Source organism: Ictidomys tridecemlineatus, chromosome 10, assembly GCF_052094955.1.
Source record: "Ictidomys tridecemlineatus isolate mIctTri1 chromosome 10, mIctTri1.hap1, whole genome shotgun sequence".
Lineage (NCBI taxonomy): Eukaryota > Metazoa > Chordata > Mammalia > Rodentia > Sciuridae > Ictidomys > Ictidomys tridecemlineatus.
In genome coordinates this window covers 45,017,503-45,037,403 of record NC_135486.1, presented here as the reverse complement: position 1 = coordinate 45,037,403, position 19,901 = coordinate 45,017,503, and the positions used below count along the sequence as shown (strand labels likewise).

Below are 19,901 nucleotides of genomic sequence, written 5' to 3'. Positions count from 1 at the left end.
TTTGTTTGTTTGAATCACCTTGCAATTTATCTGGCTACCCTTAATCTGGCTCCTTTTCACAGCAACCATCTTTGCTTCCTCTTCCAAACATCACTCCACCCTCTGGCCTAGTTTTCCTTATTTTTCTTCTCTTCTGGCTCTTATTGAGGGAAAGAGGAAGGGAAAGATTGTCCATGAACAGCATAGTTACGTGGTGAGGAACAGGAGGGCTTTGGAAGCCAGAGATGGAATGGGATCCCAGACCTGCCACTCCCTAGCCATGTGACCCTGGCCCAGTTACTTCATTTCTCTGTGACTCAGTGTCTCTGTCAAGTAGAGAAAGGATAGAGTTGTAGAAAGAACCCCTGGTAGCACTAACTCCACAAGACAGTTGTCAGTGTCGTCTGACACACTTCTAAACACACACAAGTACACCATGACACTGCACTGGTAGTAGAAGCCCGGGGCCTGGCCATCTGTCACACTTCATAGTGCTCTCTCAGAAGACACATCAAGATTTAAAGATCCCTGAGCATAAGTTCTTGAAGACCCGTTTTAATAAAGTAAGAATTACTTTTCATGAGCACGCGTATCAACTAGTACTTGAAAACTGTTTTAAAACATTCAACCGGTTCCTGAGATCTCATTTACAACATTGATGTAGGGTAATTCCCATTTTCATAATAAATATAATTCTTATCTTCATTATCCAAATTTCCAAATAATTGAATGCACACACGACTGTCAATTCCTTCACCTTCCTCAAATAAGCCTACTTTTTAACCAGACTGTCACACATACCTGCTCCTTGACCTTGGGGATTCCAGATCTGGGCTCTTAATTCTCTTTAGTCTCCCTCTCATATTCTGCCTGGAGGGCAGTATCTTTCTCTCCTCATCTCCAGGTCCTGAGCACCATGTGCCAGGTACCCTAAATAAACCTGTGTCATTTGGGTACTGATTATATAGCTCAGTAGTAGAGCACTTGCCTAGTATATAGGAGGCCCTGGATTTGGTCCCTAGTACAAGCCTTTCCTGCCAAGAATGACCACCCCTCATCCTGTTTTAATATATATCTGAAGATTCTTCTGGAGGTCTCACACAAACGTCAGCTCCCTGGTGGACCTCCAGGGCATATACTATGCACAAGATATCATGCTGTAGTTTAACTGTCTGTTGAATTGGGCTTCATTGTGCATAAGAATCATCTGGGGATTCTCCTTAAAATGTAGATTCTGATTCAATAAGTCTGGGGTGGGTGTGGGATTCTACACTTCTCACAGCTCCAAGGTGATGCTGAAGCTACTGTCTTGTAGACACCACCTATATAACGGGCTTTGAAGAACAGGCCTGAGACCTCAGGATCTACACCCGTGGTCATCATCTTTTGACCCAGCTGCCCCGCCAACTCTACTAGGAAGATGAGAGGAGATGAAATTATGGAGAACAGAGGGGCTTGGCGGAGGAGGGAGGATTGAAGAGTGTGAGTAGAATTAGAGGGAAAAAAGGAAACTGAATGAAATTAGTAAACAGATGAGGAAGTAAAGAAGAAAAGGAGCAAAAAATACAATAGGATGGAAGGAAAGAGGAAAATAAGAGAGAGATACAGCATGAGAAGCAGAAGGTCGGCTGACTTCTTCCTCGGGATGGAATCTAGCCTTAGTCTCTGACGGCCCAGATGAGGGGTTTGGCTCTTGGCCTAAAGCATCCCAAAGGTGGGACTGAAGTAGTGTGAATGCCACTAAACTAGTGTGCACAGAGATTGATAGTGCACTCTGGGGCCCTTCCTGAGCCATTAGGACCAAGCTATCATTCTCACAGTAATAATGAAGAAGGCTCTCTATCACAACCGCCATGTATAGTAGAGTTTATGCCAGCTAAGAAAATCTAAGAGAGTAGAAAGTCTTTTATCTGCAAATCTCAAACTAATTACCCTTGAAAATGACCCAAACAGAAGTTTACCTGATAGAGTTCAATCCGTTGTTCAGGCACTCTGGCTTTGGGGTTCTGCAAACGAAAGACTCTGAACTCTGCTTTCACCAAATTGGAAGCATTCTTCTCCAAGGTTGACACATCAAACCGGACAATTCTGAAGTAGGGTCTGTAGAAAGTGGGCGGGATGGCATCTGCAAAGAGTTAGGGCAATCATTAAATGATAAAACCCACTCTGCTCTCGAAAAAGACCGTGGTGTGAGACAGTTCCCCCCCACCCCAAACCATAAGGGAAAAATCTACAGAATGATTTCGTTGCTAGTGGTCAATTTACTACCACTAACAATGTAACCAGAACAAAAAGTAAAATAAACATGCGCACTTGGTTACAGGAGTAGCAGATTAATAGAGATTAACAAACTACTTCCAACTACATTGGAGGGCGTGCAGCTAACCCTGTCCTTTGAAGGTTCACGGAGTGGTGGAAAATCCTAGATGGCTATGAACTGGACCAAGTTCATGACAGTTGATGCCTGGAGAGAGCTGTCGGCCTCGCATACACTTTAATCAGATGTGCCAAGAAAATAGCAAGCAGTTCGCCCATGTATTTTTTTTCCTTGAAAGTTTGGCATCCAAATAGTCTACTTTTATCCAGGCCCATGTATTTCATCTTTTTTGGCTACAATAGTTTGGTTTTTTACACGTATGACCAAGTTATGGTGAGGAAATATAAATAAACAGAACCATATTAGCAAGCTGGCTATACCAAATCCAGTCTTAAAATTCTTCATTATTTATAATTCTGTTGATGAAAGGTAATCCTAGTTAATAATAAGAATTAGCACAAATTCCCTCCATCTGAACCATGCAAAAGAGTTGCAGAGAGTGCACAATTATTTCAAGCTCATGGGTTGCTTAGAGTTTTGCTGTTATTATTATTATTTTTTAATAATCTGCCATTGCCTTTAAATGTACAAGTGAGGCTATAGCAGGACCAAAAAAGCAGGTCAACTCTAGCCCTAAGCTTTCAAAGACAGCATTCATTTATTGAGTACCAACGTTGGACCTACCACTTGACAAATATGTTTCTACCATCTTCTTCCCAAATGGGCAAATCTAGCTTCCCTATGCCAGAGGACTCCATCCAATCTGGTAGCTCCATTTCTTTCTACCCTTTCTTCTATTAGGTAGCTTCATGACAAAATGATCATTCACAGTTGTTTGTTTCTTTACAAGCAAAATTTTTATTACTTCTGCATCATGTTTGTTTATCTTGCTTTCCCCTGAGAAATTTTAAGAATCTTAAGGGCACAGACTTTATTTGCCAGATCTTTCTTTTTTCCCCACATATTCAGGACAGTGCTCTGCAAACATGAAGTTCACCAAAGAGCTTCAGTTTGCATAGCTGGTCATCAATGAGAGTCTTGAAGGACACAGGCATCTGGCTATTGGCAATGCTAGCTTATTAAATAAACAAGCCTTCTTGTGGAGCTTAAAATAGAAATGAACACCTTTCATGATTTCTTGGGAAATCCATGCCCTGACAATTATGCTTTAAAAAAAAAAATCCAAGAACACACGAAACGTTTCCTCATCTAAAGAGCTCTAGATTTTCCCCCTTGTGGCAGTTTCCCCTCATTCTTTTCCCCATATACTTGATAATCTCCGGATTCAAGTTCACAGAGAAGAAATGAATTTCAAACCATGCCGTGCTTGATGCTGGTTCATAAAACCACTGTGTGAATTGAGGCTTTGTAGCTAGTGAACCAGAAGTTGCAGAAACAAACAAACAAAAAAAAAAAAAACCCCAAAAATCCAAAGCATCCAGATTTCAGAGAAAAGAAAGTATTCATGCAGACACAGCGATGAGCCACTGCAGCCATTGCCACTGCGAAATAGGTGGTGGGCAGTTGCAGGAGGGCAGAAATTGGTATTAACAGAAGGTTTTTGGAGCCCCCTAGCATAGCAGTCTGAAAAGGTACTGCAGAAAAGAAAGAAATCTGCTTCTCCCCTAGAATATGCCCACCCCAATGACGGGAGAGGCTGGTCCTATCCTAACCAGCTCAACCCAAAACAGGCTGGACGCCTGGACAGAGAGGGCTGGGCAGAGCTGGGGCCAGGCCCTCTGGCTTTGCACACCCTCTTGGCCAGAACCTTCTGCAGGCCAGAGTGTCTGCATTCATCTTCACTTATCCTCAGCATTAGACAGCAGAAGTTTCAAACATCCTTTGAAAGAGCATCCTGGAAGAGCAAGGCTAATTTAGCGTGCTTCCTGTTGTTAGCAAGAGTAAACATCTCGTTCATTTTCTTCTCTTTCTGTGGATCCCTCACAGGCCTGTTCTACTTCCCCCAAACACCCATCTTTCACGCCCGCCTGCCTCAATCTTATCCTTCTATCAAGTTTGTAAATAAGTGCTCTTGAGATTTATTTTTATTCTCTTTTGTGTTTATTAAACTTTGAGCAATTTTTTCCCCTTTGTGGTCTTCTGTCCATATACAACTCTTCCTTTTTATGGCTGCCTTAGAGCATGAGGTCAATTTTGTTTCTTCTTCTTCTAAGCAAATCATCCAATGATCCTGTCCTAAGCTTTTGAAGCTCTGAAGGGGCGTCTGCAAATATTTACAGGAGTAGCTTGATGGTTGAGTATGGTTGTTCTGTTCTGCTCCCTCCACATGGGCAAACAGCCCTCCACCTCTCGGCTTCTCAGAACCATTTAAGCAGTTTATATTTCAACTGCCGAACAATACAAACCTGCATCTGGGGTGCTTTTATAAATGGAAGCAGTTAATGCACAAAGTGAAAGGACAGCTGAGCATCCCCCACTAGCAACCCCACATGAAAGCAACCAAGCCAGGAGGAAGCAGCCGCCTTATCCATTCCCTGCGCCAGCACACAAGACCACAATAAAAACTGCTGACCAAAGAACTCCCATTCCCAAGGGACAGTCCCAGCTGTCCCCTGCTGTCGCTTTCTCTAGGCCACAGGTCCTTGCTTGGCTGATGGACTTGACCAACTTGCCAAAAGTCTCATTTGGATTAAAAAAAAAAATTGTTTTTTATATTTTTATTTTTTTGCTATGAATTACTCTGTCCTTATCTGTGACCCTGCCTAACTTCAAAAATGCTTTTGGATGCAGGATGCAGGCGAATCAAAAGAGGCCCCTCTACAACCAGTCAGGAGGAGCAGGCGCATGCCTTTAGGGTGCCAGAGCAGCAGGGTAGGTGTTTAATGGCTAGTGCAGCCCCGACCCGCCCACTTTGTCTTGGAGGGATGGAGCTTTTTCCTCTGCCTCCTCCAAGAACTCATTTCCCCCTCTGGAATGGGAGTTCTCTCTAATGTCCTCTGTAATTCCAATCCCGGTTCTGATTCCACTGCCAGGTGGTCAGGTACTTGTGCCTGACCTTTGCCAACTTACCCACACTCACATCCTGGCCCGCCTCTTCCTCCCAAATTTTGACCCACTTTTTTAGTTCAATCAAACTGATTTTCCTTCAACCCTTTGGTTTCATTCCAGCAGGCCAATTCTGGTCCTCCTCTCATGCTTTGCCATGTGCCTTCCTCTCAGGGAAAATCTTGCACATAGAAGATTCTAGAATGACATCAAGTGAGTAGTGTCCCCCTCACCTCAAACCTGGCCACATTCAGTGCCTGATAAATCAAATTTGAGACAATGAGAAATGTAAAAAGAATAAAATACATCATAATAATAACAAGGAAATCTAACCAGTCATTAATTTCCAAAGTAATAATATACAGAAAACCTAAATATAGAACTTAATCACAAACTTTATAGACATGATATATATATATACTGACTTGTGTCTGTTTCAAATAATTTACCAACTTATTTGTTTTCCCTATAGAAGCACCTTTGGCTCTAGAATTTTCACTTATAGTTTTTTTGGTTCTCTACAGCTCAGGGCTGGCTTCATGGGCACTCGACCGGAGAAGGGACATAGGATTCCCATGCTCAGCTCCACATATAAGTTCAATGGTCTGTGGTCACCATCTTGAAATCCTTAATTTTACTTCTGAATTAATGCTTTGCAACTGAAGTTTTTATGGGACTAAGGAGCACTACAGTGGCTTAGAGACTCAGTTTTCATGCTGATCCACCTCCGGGCATTCTATATCCTAGTCTTTAGTGCTGTTGTCTCCGGCCTTTCCTGGCCACCCAGTGACCACTGCCATCCTCTGCCCTCCAGGGAGATCAGGGTTAGGCACAAAATCCATGCCACTTCATGGAAGGGCATGTTGGTAGTTGTTCCCATGAAGCGGGCAGAGCCTCAGGGCATTCAATGGGCATCTCAGTAGGAGCATGCTGCTCCCTGACTCTTAATCTAAGCACCAAGCACATCCCAGTGCACAGTTTGCAAATCCTATGAGCAGGAGCTGCATTCTCATTGGAAAGGGAGATGTCTGTCTTCATGAAGCATCAGGCTGATAACTGGTGTCAGGAGAGATCCAACTGCTGGTGGGCTGGACACTCCAATTTTGGGGACAGGCCCCAAGTTCTTGTGAGTAGTATTTTCATGCCCAAGGGAGCACAATAGCAAATAGCCCATTAAAAAAAAATGAATGAAAGGAAGGAAGGAAGGAAGGAAGGAAGGAAGGAAGGAAGGAAGGAAGGAAGGAAGGAAGGAAGAGAGGGAGGGAAGAAAAGCAACAACAGGTTGAGAGAGAGACCATGAAACAAAGCAAAAGTGTATACATATTCTAGAATCTCCAATAGCATTTTTCTCACTTTTTGAACAAGAGGCCTCACATTCTCATGTTGAAGAAATTTTGAACCCAAGCCTGCTGCAGCCACACAGAGTTAGAAGATCTTAACACAGCAAAGGATCTTTAAGACTATCTCAATTCTGACCCCAAATCAACCAGTGCTTGATAATTACGTGACGACAGGGACATCACCTGGCTTTTCTCAACCTGTTTGTTCATCTGTATTTTGAGTAGTAGGTATAATCATACTGTTAGGATTATACAGGCAAACAGGTTGAAATGTGGAGTGCTGAGCCTAGCCAAAGTTTCCACTAGGACCCTTCCTGTCCCACTCCGCAGCAAAGCTGCCAAGTGGTCACACTGGAGCTTCTGTGAATGCCCCCAAGAGAGACAGCTCTCTTACTGCCTCATAGACTTAATTAGAAGAGCAAAGAATAAGCAGAAGCAACTGAGTGTCCTGGGCCGTACATAAATGACTTGGGGTACTCTTAATTCCTCTCACCTGCATGGAGAGGAATGAGTCACCAAAAGTATCACACCTCCCCAGCTCCACACTGTCCTTTAGTATCCCACCTGTTTTATGAAAGCCTTATCCATCCATAAGGGGCAACAAGAGGTTCCCATCTTCCCAGCGAACATCTCTGCTGGGATGCAATTCCACCTTCACTGCAATGCTCCTATAGGACTACTTAAAAAAAAAAAAAAACAATAAAGTGAAGAAAGGTCTTTTAACATCACCCATATGAGATGGGCTCGGTCAGAGAATGTAGATGTGGTGCCTTCAAGAACTATCCCTGACTGTTCAGAGCTCAGTCCATAGGCAGGGCAATGCTTCAATCATACGCCTATCCTTTATTCCCTATCTGGTTGGTTATACCATTAATTGGCAGGAAAATAAAAGGGTGGGACACATTGAAATGCTTAGGTCAATGATCTGTGAGCATTTGCTGTCTTCGCTAAGGCAGTGGTTCTCAGAGTGAGGTTCCTCACCCACAGCATTGGCCTCACCCAGGAAGCTTTGATAAATGCAAATCATCCAGGAGAGGGGGATGCAACATCTCACTGAGAACCACTGTGATAAAAGATACTGGTTGACTCCTGACTGGTGAAACTAGTGCTAGGTAAAAATCAAAAGCAGATTAGAAGAGTCCAAGAGGTAAGAAGAAAGTGACCTTAATGTCTAACAACAGCTTTCTCAAAGTCAGAATCTCCAAGGGAAATTTGGCACTGATCTTGGTGTACCTGGGGAGTTTCTGAGCTAAGCCAGATAGGTCAATAGTTAAGAAGATGTGCGTATGAAAGGGATTGTTATTGGCGTAGAGGTTTTGTGTACCTTCCTGCCTGGTGCATTCACTGTCCATGTGATCTTCAAATCTAAGCAAGTCTCACCCCTAGGAGAAAAGCTGCAAGAGTCTTACAACACAGTGCAGGTTCCTGTGGATTAGAGTGGACATAGGAATCTTATATAACAGTATTTCACAAAGAGTGGGGATGGTGTTCTGCAGTTTAGCTAACTCCTTGGGAGGTTCTTAGGTACCCTAAAAAATGAGTAGAAGAAAGAAGGACAAAGGCATCTAAACTTTTGATCAGGTGTTACACAAAAGAAAATAAAACATAAGAAAGAGAAAAGAGGAAGCTTTAGACATCCAAGAGTCCTGAAGCTCACAAAATAGAAAAGCAGGATTCCTTAGGATTTGCATAGCAGTCTCCCTTGCCTGCACACTTCAGTAGAAGGGGGACTTTGAAAAGATTGATGCCTGGATTGGAATCCACAAAGGTCTGGTTAATTGAACTAGGGTGGACTTTTCTAAGTTCCTCAAGTGATTCTAACATCCAGCCAGGACTGAGAACATCGCTCACTGAAAAGAGATGGTAATGCCTGGCCTGGAGAAGAGAGGGTTTAGGGGCATCGAATCCATTAGGGATTTCAAAAATCTTGGCTTGCACATGGAAAAGTCTAACTTTTTGTAGGTTCAAGGAATCATATTTAGTCTCAATGTTGAAAGAAATAGCTAATAATTTAGAAGTGTTAAAAAAAAAATGGGACTGTCTTTCAAGGGAGTGAGCTTCACCTCACTGGAGTAATTCACATACTCGCAAGATGTACCTTTCCCTAAAGTTACAATTGCATTTCTTAAATCTATTGGGATTTTGAGCCAGAGGGCCTTCCACCTCAGTTTCAGCTCTACCATCACATATTCTCATTTTGAAGCTCTCCAAAAATTGTTTTTTGTCCTCTAAATTCCATTGTTAGATAACAGTTCACTCACCATCTGCATCAGAATCACCTGGGAAACATATTAATATCCAAGACCTACAAGGTGAATACCACGTGATTCTTTTTCACACTTAAGTTTGAGAACTTCTGCCCTAGACAATGATAGTCTGACCGCAATGAACTTGGCCAGGCTTCACATCCAGTTATCCAGTATCATGAACTCATAAAGTATGTCCATTCCACCATTCCCATCATCAATTGTATTGGCCTGATCTCAGGGCAGACTTGGAATCCTACTTCAAGACCTTCTTCCCATTATATAACAGCTTTATAGCTTTCATCTCAGCAAAGATGTTTGAAATTCCATTTCAAAGATACAGAAATTAAGAATGAGGAAAATGAAATCATTTTGGCTAAGGTCAAGATGAGTTGGGCTTTCACCATCAATAGCCCGTGTTTTTTCACTGGAATCTCCTGCCTTTTCTAAGGAGGAACCCCCTGAGTGGAAGGCATGAATGGATTCTAGGCAGAAACACCAACGCACACACTGATGCATGATTACAATAAAAGGGACACAAAGCTGCTGTTCTTCAACTTGAGATCATCTTGACCTTTCAATGCAACACAAGACTCTCTTGGTATTGTCACTGATACTCCTTAACACACAGCCCTGGTTTGAAAGCTAGAAGTGCTCCACTCTGTGAATGCTCCCCCACAAGACATAATTTGCTAAGACCACGATTGCCCTGTATCTTTCAGACCTTCACACATTTGTGTCCCCGTAGCATGCCCTGGCTGTCTTGCCCAAGCCCCTCGAATGAACAGAACAAACTCCCCATTTGTCTTTCCAGAAATGACTGATTTCCAAGCAGCTCAGCAGTGACTGGCGCGGACTTTTGACACGCTTAATGAGTGTGTTGGCCCCTCATTCCTGACATCCCCAGCTTTGAGGGGAGTAGTTTGGGGTTCATTAGACATCCCCCAGAGTGCAGCAAGACAAGCAACCCACCAAATGGTTGGAGGGCAGTAAACGAGCTACTATTTGTGTGTGCACAGACACAGCCAGTAAGAAACCAAGACAATTGTGTTTTGGGGTTTTCTGAAATTTGTCTTGGCACACTGGATATGGATTTTATTTCACTACCACATCCCAAACACTGCTGACATTCAAGTCACAGCAATTTAACACAAAATGACTGAGAAATAAACAGCGCATCGGCAGTGGTTTCTGATTTTCTCTCCGGCCATCCCACCTATTAAATGTAACAAGGCACCAGAGCATCTGCGACTTAAAGTGGGAGTCTCCAAGAGGGGGTTGGTGTCAAACTTGACATGCTTCTGGCAATCGTGAGCCTAATTGTGTCAGCATCAACTTTTGTGACTTGGCCTTCATCGAGCTGCTATTTGAGACTGTGCGTACTGTCAGCATGAGTGTTTGGGCCCCTTCTTACACGGTGCAAAAAAAGTAAAATAACAGTGGTTCTGGCCCATGGTGTTTGGTTTTCTTGAACTGTGACAGACATGGGGTTTCTAGTTTCTGTTCCAAAGTTTCCATCATCCCCATAAACTCCCACCTAACAGGGAGACACCTATTTTGATTTTAGCTCCTCCCCATTTCTCAGCAAGCTCAGGGCTGTGGAGGCAGTCTGGTTAGTGTGCCGGGTTTTGCAGTGAAGCTTTGGGTGCTTCAAGGGCAGGCTGATTCTTTCTACTGAGAGGCCAGAGGAGACTCAAAAGACAATAAGAATAAAAGGAATATGATTGGATTCATTTTGTGGGTAGGTGAACCATGAATGTGAAACATCCCTTCCCAATGGCCTCACAGTGGCAGGCTGTCCTCACAGTTGGAACCAGATACTGAAGCAGCTTGTCTCTGCCATATTCTTTAAAGCACGTAAAGTGATTTCCCTCCATTTTTCTCCGTCTTTCCTTCCTTTCTATATTCTTTCTCTCCTCATTTTCTTACTTCCTTTCCATCTATGTTCTTGTGCTTTGATATCCTGGGGGCAAAACAGTCAGGTTTTTGTTCCACTAATGGTGTTTGAAGAGCCAAGCACCCTACCACACATTTATCCATACAGCTTTTCCAGAATTTGTCAATGGCTCTAAGCAAGGTCAATAAAAGGAAAGCCACATGCATTGACGTCTTGAATGAGTTAAACTTGGGAAATACTTTATTTTTCTTCCTTTTTACAGACTGAGAAACTAAGGAGTCAAAACTTTCCAGGATTACACCAAACGCTGGCAAGCCATGGATTAAAATGCACAAACCCTGACATTCTTGCTCAACATTGGACATTCTTGCTCATCCTTGCACCAAAAGTATTCTTATCCCAAACAAACTCTGTTGTTCCCTTGTCCAGAATCCAATGCACTTCCCCTGCAGCTCTACAACGATTGGTGTGGATTTTTGACATACTTAATGGGTACAGTGGCTCCTTATTAGCCTGAAAATCTTTCTCTAATCTTTACAAAATTATAGCTGTGATGCATAATGATCAATAAGTGACTTCTACTGGGAGCATTTCTTTGTATTTTTTGTAAGCTTCTTGCTTGTGGCCTTTTCTTTTCTTTTCTTTCTCTTTCTTTTGTAATGCAATCGCCTAATTACTTTGAGGCACTGTGTTGATTTGTTGCTTTGCCCTAAAGCTTAAGTTAATAAGTGGCAGGGCACACCCTGCTAGGATTGTAAGCTGTTTACCAACTTAACCAAGTGGCATGGGCTGTTATTACTAACATATTAAATTCATGGTTTGGGAGTGAGCAAACATAAAGGGGAATAGATGGTCTAGATTATCCAGCCTAAGAGAGTAAAGCAAATAAAGTGAAATTCATTCTCATGCAACTCTTCAATGTAGTGGAAATGAGAGCACCCAGAGGAATTGCCTGGCACCTATTTAGGTGCATTCTCCTTGTTACTGGTACCTAACTCCTACAATAATTTTCTCTCAATAATAAAAGACAGTCTTTCCCAGAAGGCTTTTAGGGGCAGTGAATTGAGAGCTCAGCCAGTCCTCTCCAGCCTCTGACAGTTCCATCTGCACAACAGTTCTTCCCTCACGTGAGCTGAGCTGCTTATTTACAAGGGCCACACAACGGTTCTAGTACTCCCACACAAGATGATCTACTCCCTTTCCATTTGATCCTACTTAGAAATTTTGAAACCAGTTTTCATGTCTTCTCTTCCACATCTCTTTACTTTTCTAAGCAAACAAGCCTTATTTCCTTTCGTTGTTTTTCATGAAAGTGATTCACCTTCTCTGGTTGTTCTTCTCTTGACTCCAATCTTAAAACTGGACACTTAAATATGAATATAATTCTTAAGGCAGAATAGAGTCGGACTATCAACTACCACATTGTAGAACTTTACTTTGATTAACGTACCCTAACAATCAATTATTCCCTTCCCTGCACCCCCTCTTTTGCCTTTGTGTTCATATCAACTTTCTATTTATTTCAAATCTTTTTCACTCTTTTACAGATTTCATCATCTGAGGCTTTTCTTTTTGTGCAAGATTCACAATATACCACTATTCTATGTATATTTATTTGATTTGATTCCTCATTCCAAATGTGCTGAGTCTGAGGTCTGATATGGTAAATCTATGCATTTACTTGTTAAATGATATTACAGGAGACAGAGTTGTAAGACCAAGAAGATCTTTAGTATCTATTTCTTTCAATCCCCCAAATTCACACATAGGCCACAAAGTTTCTAGGACTTTTATGAGTGAATACAAACTAAATCCACACCAGATCCTTTTCTCTGAGCACTTTCTCTGTACCTGCACTGGACACAGTGTGACTCAGCTCCAGGGGGAATAGCTAAGACTATAAGAAGGGTGACCCTGGAGGATCTATGGTCACATCCTATCACCATGATGAGGCTTCTGGCTCTCCCAGTGGCACATCTTCACAGTGGATTGCAGGCCAGCTGTGTCCATGGAAAATGGCTCACGAGACAGGGCTGAGGAAGGTTCTGGCACCCACCTCACCCATGAATGTCCATCCTCCCCTAATCAGCACTCTCAGAGTGATATCAGAGTTTCCAAATATGCTTCCTTCAAAAAACAGCTGAATAGAAGATCTGATTTTTTCCTTCATGCTAAATGGTAGCTCTCTATGTGGAATATAAAGATGGTAGAAACTAAGAATTGCTCAGAAGAAATTTTTAACTATCTACTAATCACCATAGCATTTCAGTAGACTGCCATTCAGGGCCTTACAAAGAATATTAGAATTTCAAGTAATGGAGCTTTCTTAGGGTTGGTAGATGGATTCATTAAGGGTGTGCACTCTTCTCTCATCCTGTTTGTACTGGCAACACAGGTATGGGCAATTAAGATATGGGAACGTACAGGAATTATAGGAATCCAGATGAACTGTGGCATGAATGAGTTCTGGAATGGGGCCAGGGGTGTTATGCTTGTTTTAAGAAATCGTGTTCATTTGGGTGCTAGGCAGTTTTCTGTTCTGCAACACTGGGCCACCGTTTGTGTGAGGAAGGAAAACAGTCTTTAAGGATCTCCATTGCAAACCCAGACTATGGCTAAGTCCTTTAAAGTGTGTGAGCATGTGTTATTCTCACTTAATTGAACTAGTTGAGAGAATGCCCTACAGTTGTGCTTCAATCTCATTATTTTTGAGTACAGAGGCTATAAAATGTCCAAATTTTAATCTGCTCTGAGGGACACTGTGAGCGGAAGCTGACTGAAAAGAGTCATTCAAAGAGTTATTCCAACTAGTCTGGATTTATTTTATACCTCAGCAAAGTTGGGAGGCATTGTAATTTTGAGAATGGAAGGGTAATTCTTAAGAGAGAATGAGTGTTTTCTATTTGGGGACACTTAGATCGGTCATACAGTACTCTCTGTTTTCTTGAGAAGCCTTAAAGATGGCTTTGCAGCAGGGGTCAAAAACTCAGCTGGTTTCTGAAGTTTCCCCTGTTCTCTCTTCTGACAGGCAGCTGGGTAGATGAGAAAACACAAATGCCTTCATTTAGACCCAAGCCCATGTTCTTCCTATGCACCTTAATAACATATTCAATGAGGCCAGTGCTTTATAAATGTGTTAGGGTGAAAGCAAATCGAATTCACAGAGTTCCAGAGTGGAGCATACATACACATATAACCAGAATAAAGCAAATATAAAACAAAGATATATTTCTGAAAATTCCACACAAAGTCAGCACAGGGCTATAAGTACACCCTAAAAGTCAGTGGAATAAATTTTACTGTGGCAGGGCCTATGAGTTATATCACTAATGATGTTCATTTCTTGCCATATAGCACTGGTTTCATTATACTACTTTTAAAGACTTGGCAATTTGTCTGGAAGATTTCCTTGTGTCAGAAAAATTAAAGAAAAAAATTAGGCATGGTACAGTGGTGCATGCTTGTAATTGCAGCAACTCAGGAAGCTGAGGCAGGAAAATCGTGAGTTCGAGGTTGGCCTTGGCAATGTAATGAAACTCTGCCTCAAGACAAGAAAGAAGAAAAAGGGTTGAGGATATAGCTCAGTGAAGTTAATTCCTAATATAACAGAAAGAAGGAAGGAAGGAAGGAAGGAAAGAAAGAAAGAAAGAAAGAAAGAAAGAAAGAAAGAAAGAAAGAAAGAAAGAAAGAAAGAAAGAAAGAAAGAAAGCCAGGTCAATAATCTCATCTGAATAAATTAATTCTGTATTTGTATGTAAAAGTGCTGAATGGCTACCAATAAAGAAAATATATTTGTCATACAGTTGAAAATCCCCACCCACTTCTCTTCAGTGTTTTTCTTCCATGAAGGATTCTCTTCAACAGAGAGTGAGCTGTGTGACTGCTTGGTTGTAGCTCTGGCATAGAGGGCTAGGAGGAGGTCTGCACATATCTATTTTACTACATTCAGGAATTCCTTTTTAGATCTCCAAACCAGGACACTCGTGGGGCAGTACTGGGAGTGCCAACTCTATATTAGGTGACAACGCATTTTGTGAGTTTCTTGAACACAAGGGCTGAATCTACCATCTTCTCAATGCTGTGTCCTAATTCCCAGCCCAGAAAATTGTCTCTTAATACCCAATAGGAACTCAATACATATCACAAGGTCAAAGACAATTAAACCCCTTTTCCAACAGTTGAGCCAGGCAATGACAATGAATATTAATCACAGTCCCTCGGATCATCATAGGATCTACATTGCACAAAGCATTTCCACAAACTTCATTTTACTTGAGCCTGAAAACTCTGCAAATCACATAGTATCAGACTCAGTTTTCCCTTGGGAAAACCATAATGCAAAGGCTAAATAATTTGATTTTTTTTTTTGTATCAGGGATTGAACTTAGGGACACTTGACCACTGAGCCACATCCCCAGCCCTATTTTATATTTTATTTAAAGACAGTATCTCATTGAGTTGCTTAGCACCTTACTTCCGCTAAGGCTGTCTTTGAACTCGTGATGCTCCTGCTTTAGTCTCCCGAGATGCTGGGATTACAGGTATGTGCTACCATGCCCAGAAATGATTTGATTTAAATGATTCCCTAGACATTTTATTAATTGAGTGATGATTGATTGCAATACTAAGATCAACTCTAGAGTATGCTCTACCACTGAACTACATCCTCAGTCTTTTTTTTTTTTTTCTATTTTTTTTCATTTTGAGACAGGATCTGGTTAAGTTGCTAAGGCTGCCCTCAAATTGGTGATCCTCCTGTTTCAGCCTCCCAAGTCCCTGGGATCACAGTGAGTGCCTTGACAGGCTCCATTCCCTAGACTTCTAAGTGCTAATTCAATGATGGTCTTTTGACATCAAGTTTGGGAATAGACTCCCCTGTAAGGAATAAAGTAACCAAGGGAACAAAACAGCCCATTACAACATGCCATCTAAATGGAGTAGGCTGAGAAGGACCTTCATCATATTCTAACTTGAAGAAAGAGAACAACATTCAAAATCAAGCTGCCTTTTCATCTGGCTCTGATCCTCTGGTGAGAGCATTTTTCTCTTCATTATTATTGTGAATAGCTATTTTAGTGTCAAGTACAGAAGCATCTGTGTCTAAATGCACAGGAGTTGGGGGGGAGTGACAGTGCTTGAAAGGGACCAAGATGGAGAAAGTGATTTATGTTCAGGCAGAAGCTCACAATGGACCTGTTCTGTAACTGGTACTTTGGGAACGACCTAGAGGTGAGAATCAGAGAGAAAGAGAAAGAGTGCCAGGGTCTCCATACTTCAGCAGGGAATAGAGATGTCTACAGATGTCTGCTCTTTCTTTCATGGTGGGTGAGGGTGAGACTGGACAACAAGCAGCTACAGTAGTGGTCGTAATAATAGAGATGATATTTGATCATCAGTTTCAGTGACAAAAATCATGCTGTACTTTTAAAATTATATTACTACATTGTGTGCACATATGAATATGTAATAGTAATTACATATAATTATTGATTATACACAACATATTATTGATTGCATGTTATGATTATGTATAATTATAATGCATTAATTTAAAAAAACCTTATTGTTAAAATTTTAAAAATAAAATAAAATTGTCCTTATGTGTGAAGGGACAAGCTTCATACCTTTCTCCCTCACAGAGGCAACTGGTGTGGCCCAAACACAGACTTAAAAATTCCAACTGATCCCCTCGCTTCCTTCTTTTTTCTTTTGGAGCCAACTGACTGTACATTACTCTTTTTATTGCATATTCCATAGCTCTACTATAATAATACACTATGTCTAATTCCACACCCATTTCTCTGCGGGTGCACAGGTCCACTAACTATAGCTTCTATTCCTGCAGAGGACACCAACATGTGGTGTTGCTTTCTATAAACTTTCCAGTTTGCATTGATTTCCATGTAGTATAATACTGGTGGGTGGAGACTGGAGAAGAGGGAAGAGGAGATACAGACAGAGATGTTCAAGCCTTTTAAATATCTCAGAGAAAGATCCTAGAATCCTAAAGGCATTTTACAAGCTCAATATATAAAGACAGTCAACAAAGAGTCAATTGCATTTGCCAACCTTCAATCAGAATACCCTCCCCACTAGTCCAGTGTAGGTAAAAGGAAGTTACAAGGTCAGGTGCAAAGGGGTCTTGTACAGTAACCACTGGGCCATGAAGGGATTTGAAGTATGCTTTATGTGAGGTGCTTTTCAGAAGCGAGTATTAAGATAGGGTGGTATGATTTCTCTGGAGATCCCACCAAGGGCATCATCAACCCCACCCACCTCAGTCCCCTCCTGTCTAAAATAATGATCGACTTGGAAAAAACTCTTTCATCTCAGGCTGGGAGAGACGCTGCCTGCCCTGAGGTTCCTGAAGTCCCACATTCAAAAGCTCTACCCTGATGCAGCCTCCACATTTTTATTGGTGTATTTAGTTATACATAATGGTGGAATTTATTGTTACATATCAGTGTGTGCACACAAGATAATAATATAATTTGACCAAAATCCCTCTCCAGCACTTCTCCCTCCCTCCACTACTCTCATTCCTTTGTCCCCCCATTCTATCTTCTACATATAACAGAAAATATATGACCCTTGTCTTTCTGAGTTTGGCTTACTTCACTTAGCATAATGGTCTCAAGTTCCATCTATTTTTCTGCAAATAACATAGTTTCATTTTTCTTTATGGCTGAATAAAACTCGTTGTGTGTGTGTGTGTGTGTGTGTGTGTGTGTGTGTGTGTGTGTGTGTGTGTATCACTTTTTCTTTACCATGCATCTGTTCATGAACACCTAGGCTGGTTTTATAATTTGGCTATTGTGAATTGTGTAAGGCATGACTTTTCTAGAGATAAAGACATCCTGGAAGCCAAGTGCTGACAGGCCACCACACCCATGTTAGGTTAGTTCTTTACCCAGAAACCTTCTCTATTTGCCATATTATGTTTATCCTTGAAAGTCCAGCAAAGTGTTGTTCTTTCTGAATGTACTGCCAGAATCGATTTCTCCCTTCTGTCTTGACAACACTTTTTCATATGGTATATCATCGGTACCTCTTTAGGTGTTTATGCCAAGAGATGTGAGTAGTTGAAGAAGAGGCACTTACAGTGCACACTTCTGTATCTTTAAACAATAATCATAGTGTTGGCAGTTGCCTCTAGGGATGGCTATTAAAGATTAAATGAGACAATAACTATAAAATAGAAATGCTCAATAATTATAAACTTACATTATTAGCAGGATGCTGGGAACAAAAGGGGAAAGACCACATCGACTTTCAGAGTTCGATGCCATAAAACTTTTAAGCAGGAATACAGAGAAGATCACAAAACTCAAGACAGCAGGGGTATTGGAAACCTTGTAGATGAGAACCATCCCTTCTCTGCCTTATAGGATCCAACAAACCAAGATGGCTACTGGTTCTGCTTCTGCTCCTCAGCCTATAACTATTAGTATCAGAAATCTGTGGGCAGACATGAGCCTTATTCAGTAGGACATGTCTTAGAAAAGCACTGATAGAGTAATAAGAGAGACTGACCCATTGGGTTATCTAATATACCAGGTATCTATAAGGAGACTTGCAACAATATTGTTATTAGCAGGACCCATATGGGAAAACAACCTACAGAGCGCTTTCTTGGACAAAATCTCATTTTCAACCTTAGTGACATCTGGCTATCTCACATCAATGCTACTTATTGAGAGAATTTCCAATCCCTTCCACTCCCATTGTATAAATGGAGAGACTAAGATTCTACTTACTTGTGCAATAGCATGCAGCTGAATCAGAAAAGTGGCTGAAAATTGTAAACCAAGCCTCTCTGACCCCAACTCATACTTTCCACTGTTCCATGTCCCCTCCCCTCCAGATAAAGGTTTATTCTACAGTACTCAAAGACCAAGGATTAGAAAAACCCCAGAACAGCTTCCCATCAGGTCATCCTTTTCATACAACCAGCTACAAAGGAGCTAAGGATATCCCTGGGAGTAGCTGGCTTCTCGTGACAGAACTAGATGACTTGTGATACTGAGGTTTATTAGACAAATCCACCAGTTTAACAGTTTGAATGTTCAGTTTTCCTTAAAGGAAAAATATGAGAAGGCGCCAAGCAGCAATCAGAGTCCAAAGACCAAGCTTATAAAAAGCATAGTTCAGATTCTGAAGGAGATGCTACAAGGTCCACGTGACTGCACGTTTTCACCAGCCTGTCACCAGCTCAGGCCCTACTTCGTGTGTCATTTTCTAGCTCCCAATTCAAGGTTGTCTGTTTCAGGTAAGTGAAGAGACTTTGGCTTTAGTTCTGACCTGCAGTCACATTAAAATCTTTGGTAAAAATCTCCTGAATCACATTGTCAAAGGAAAGAGGGCATTCTACCAAAGATTGCCATTTCTTAGGAAGAATTTCCTACTAGCTTCTGAAGTTGTGCTACTTCAGGGAAGGTCCATAACCTCACGGTGCCTTGTGAACTGGGGATCACTTTACAGGCGCTGGCCAGACTCAAATACAATCATGCACGTGAAAGCACTATTGCTAAATGTGTAATGATAAATAAGTTCAAAGTGTCATCACTGCACTCAAACTTACTCCTACTGAATAAGAATCTGCAGCCCATACTTCCCCTAGAGGTCATTCAAAGTAACAAGCATTTGCTTGCATGATCTTATCCAATTCCATGCAACTTTTGAGAGAGATCTCCCATTTTGCAGATAAAGAAACTGAAGTTCAGAGCTAATAACCAAAAGTATGAGTAAGCAAGAGGAAAAAAGAATCAAATCCAGGTCCTAACTTCTAATGTGCACGCTTCCTACTCACCATATTCAGCTCAAACTGGGAAAGGTTTCTTCAGATTTCAATGCATAAGACCCAGGCCACTCTCAAGGGGGTGATGTGAGATCACCGTATCATCAGCCCCATGAATGATTACTGCATAGGGATGCAATGTGCTCTCAGGAAGCCTCTGAAGCACCTGCAGCCAATTCATTTCATCTGTCAGAAACATTGTGGCTTCACCTATCCTCCCTACAGGTCATGTTCCAAGTTCATGGTGACCATCCATTCTTAACGGATTTTAGTTTTACCTTCTGTTCTGTTCTGAGCAGACCCTACGAATGTAAGTGGA

At 41.6% G+C, this 19,901-nt stretch overlaps 1 protein-coding gene across 3 annotated transcripts in view; it reads right to left on the bottom strand.

Moving 5' to 3' along the window:
- Tgfb2 (transforming growth factor beta 2) overlaps nt 1–19,901 on the bottom strand; it is an 84,745-nt gene that overhangs the window by 30,262 nt on the left and 34,582 nt on the right. For all 3 annotated transcript variants that reach the window (XM_021732985.3, XM_021732986.3, XM_013362692.4), the window contains one exon: nt 1,941–2,104. In XM_021732985.3, the coding sequence (XP_021588660.1) occupies nt 1,941–2,104 (164 nt within the window). The remainder of the gene's footprint in view (nt 1–1,940; nt 2,105–19,901) is intronic.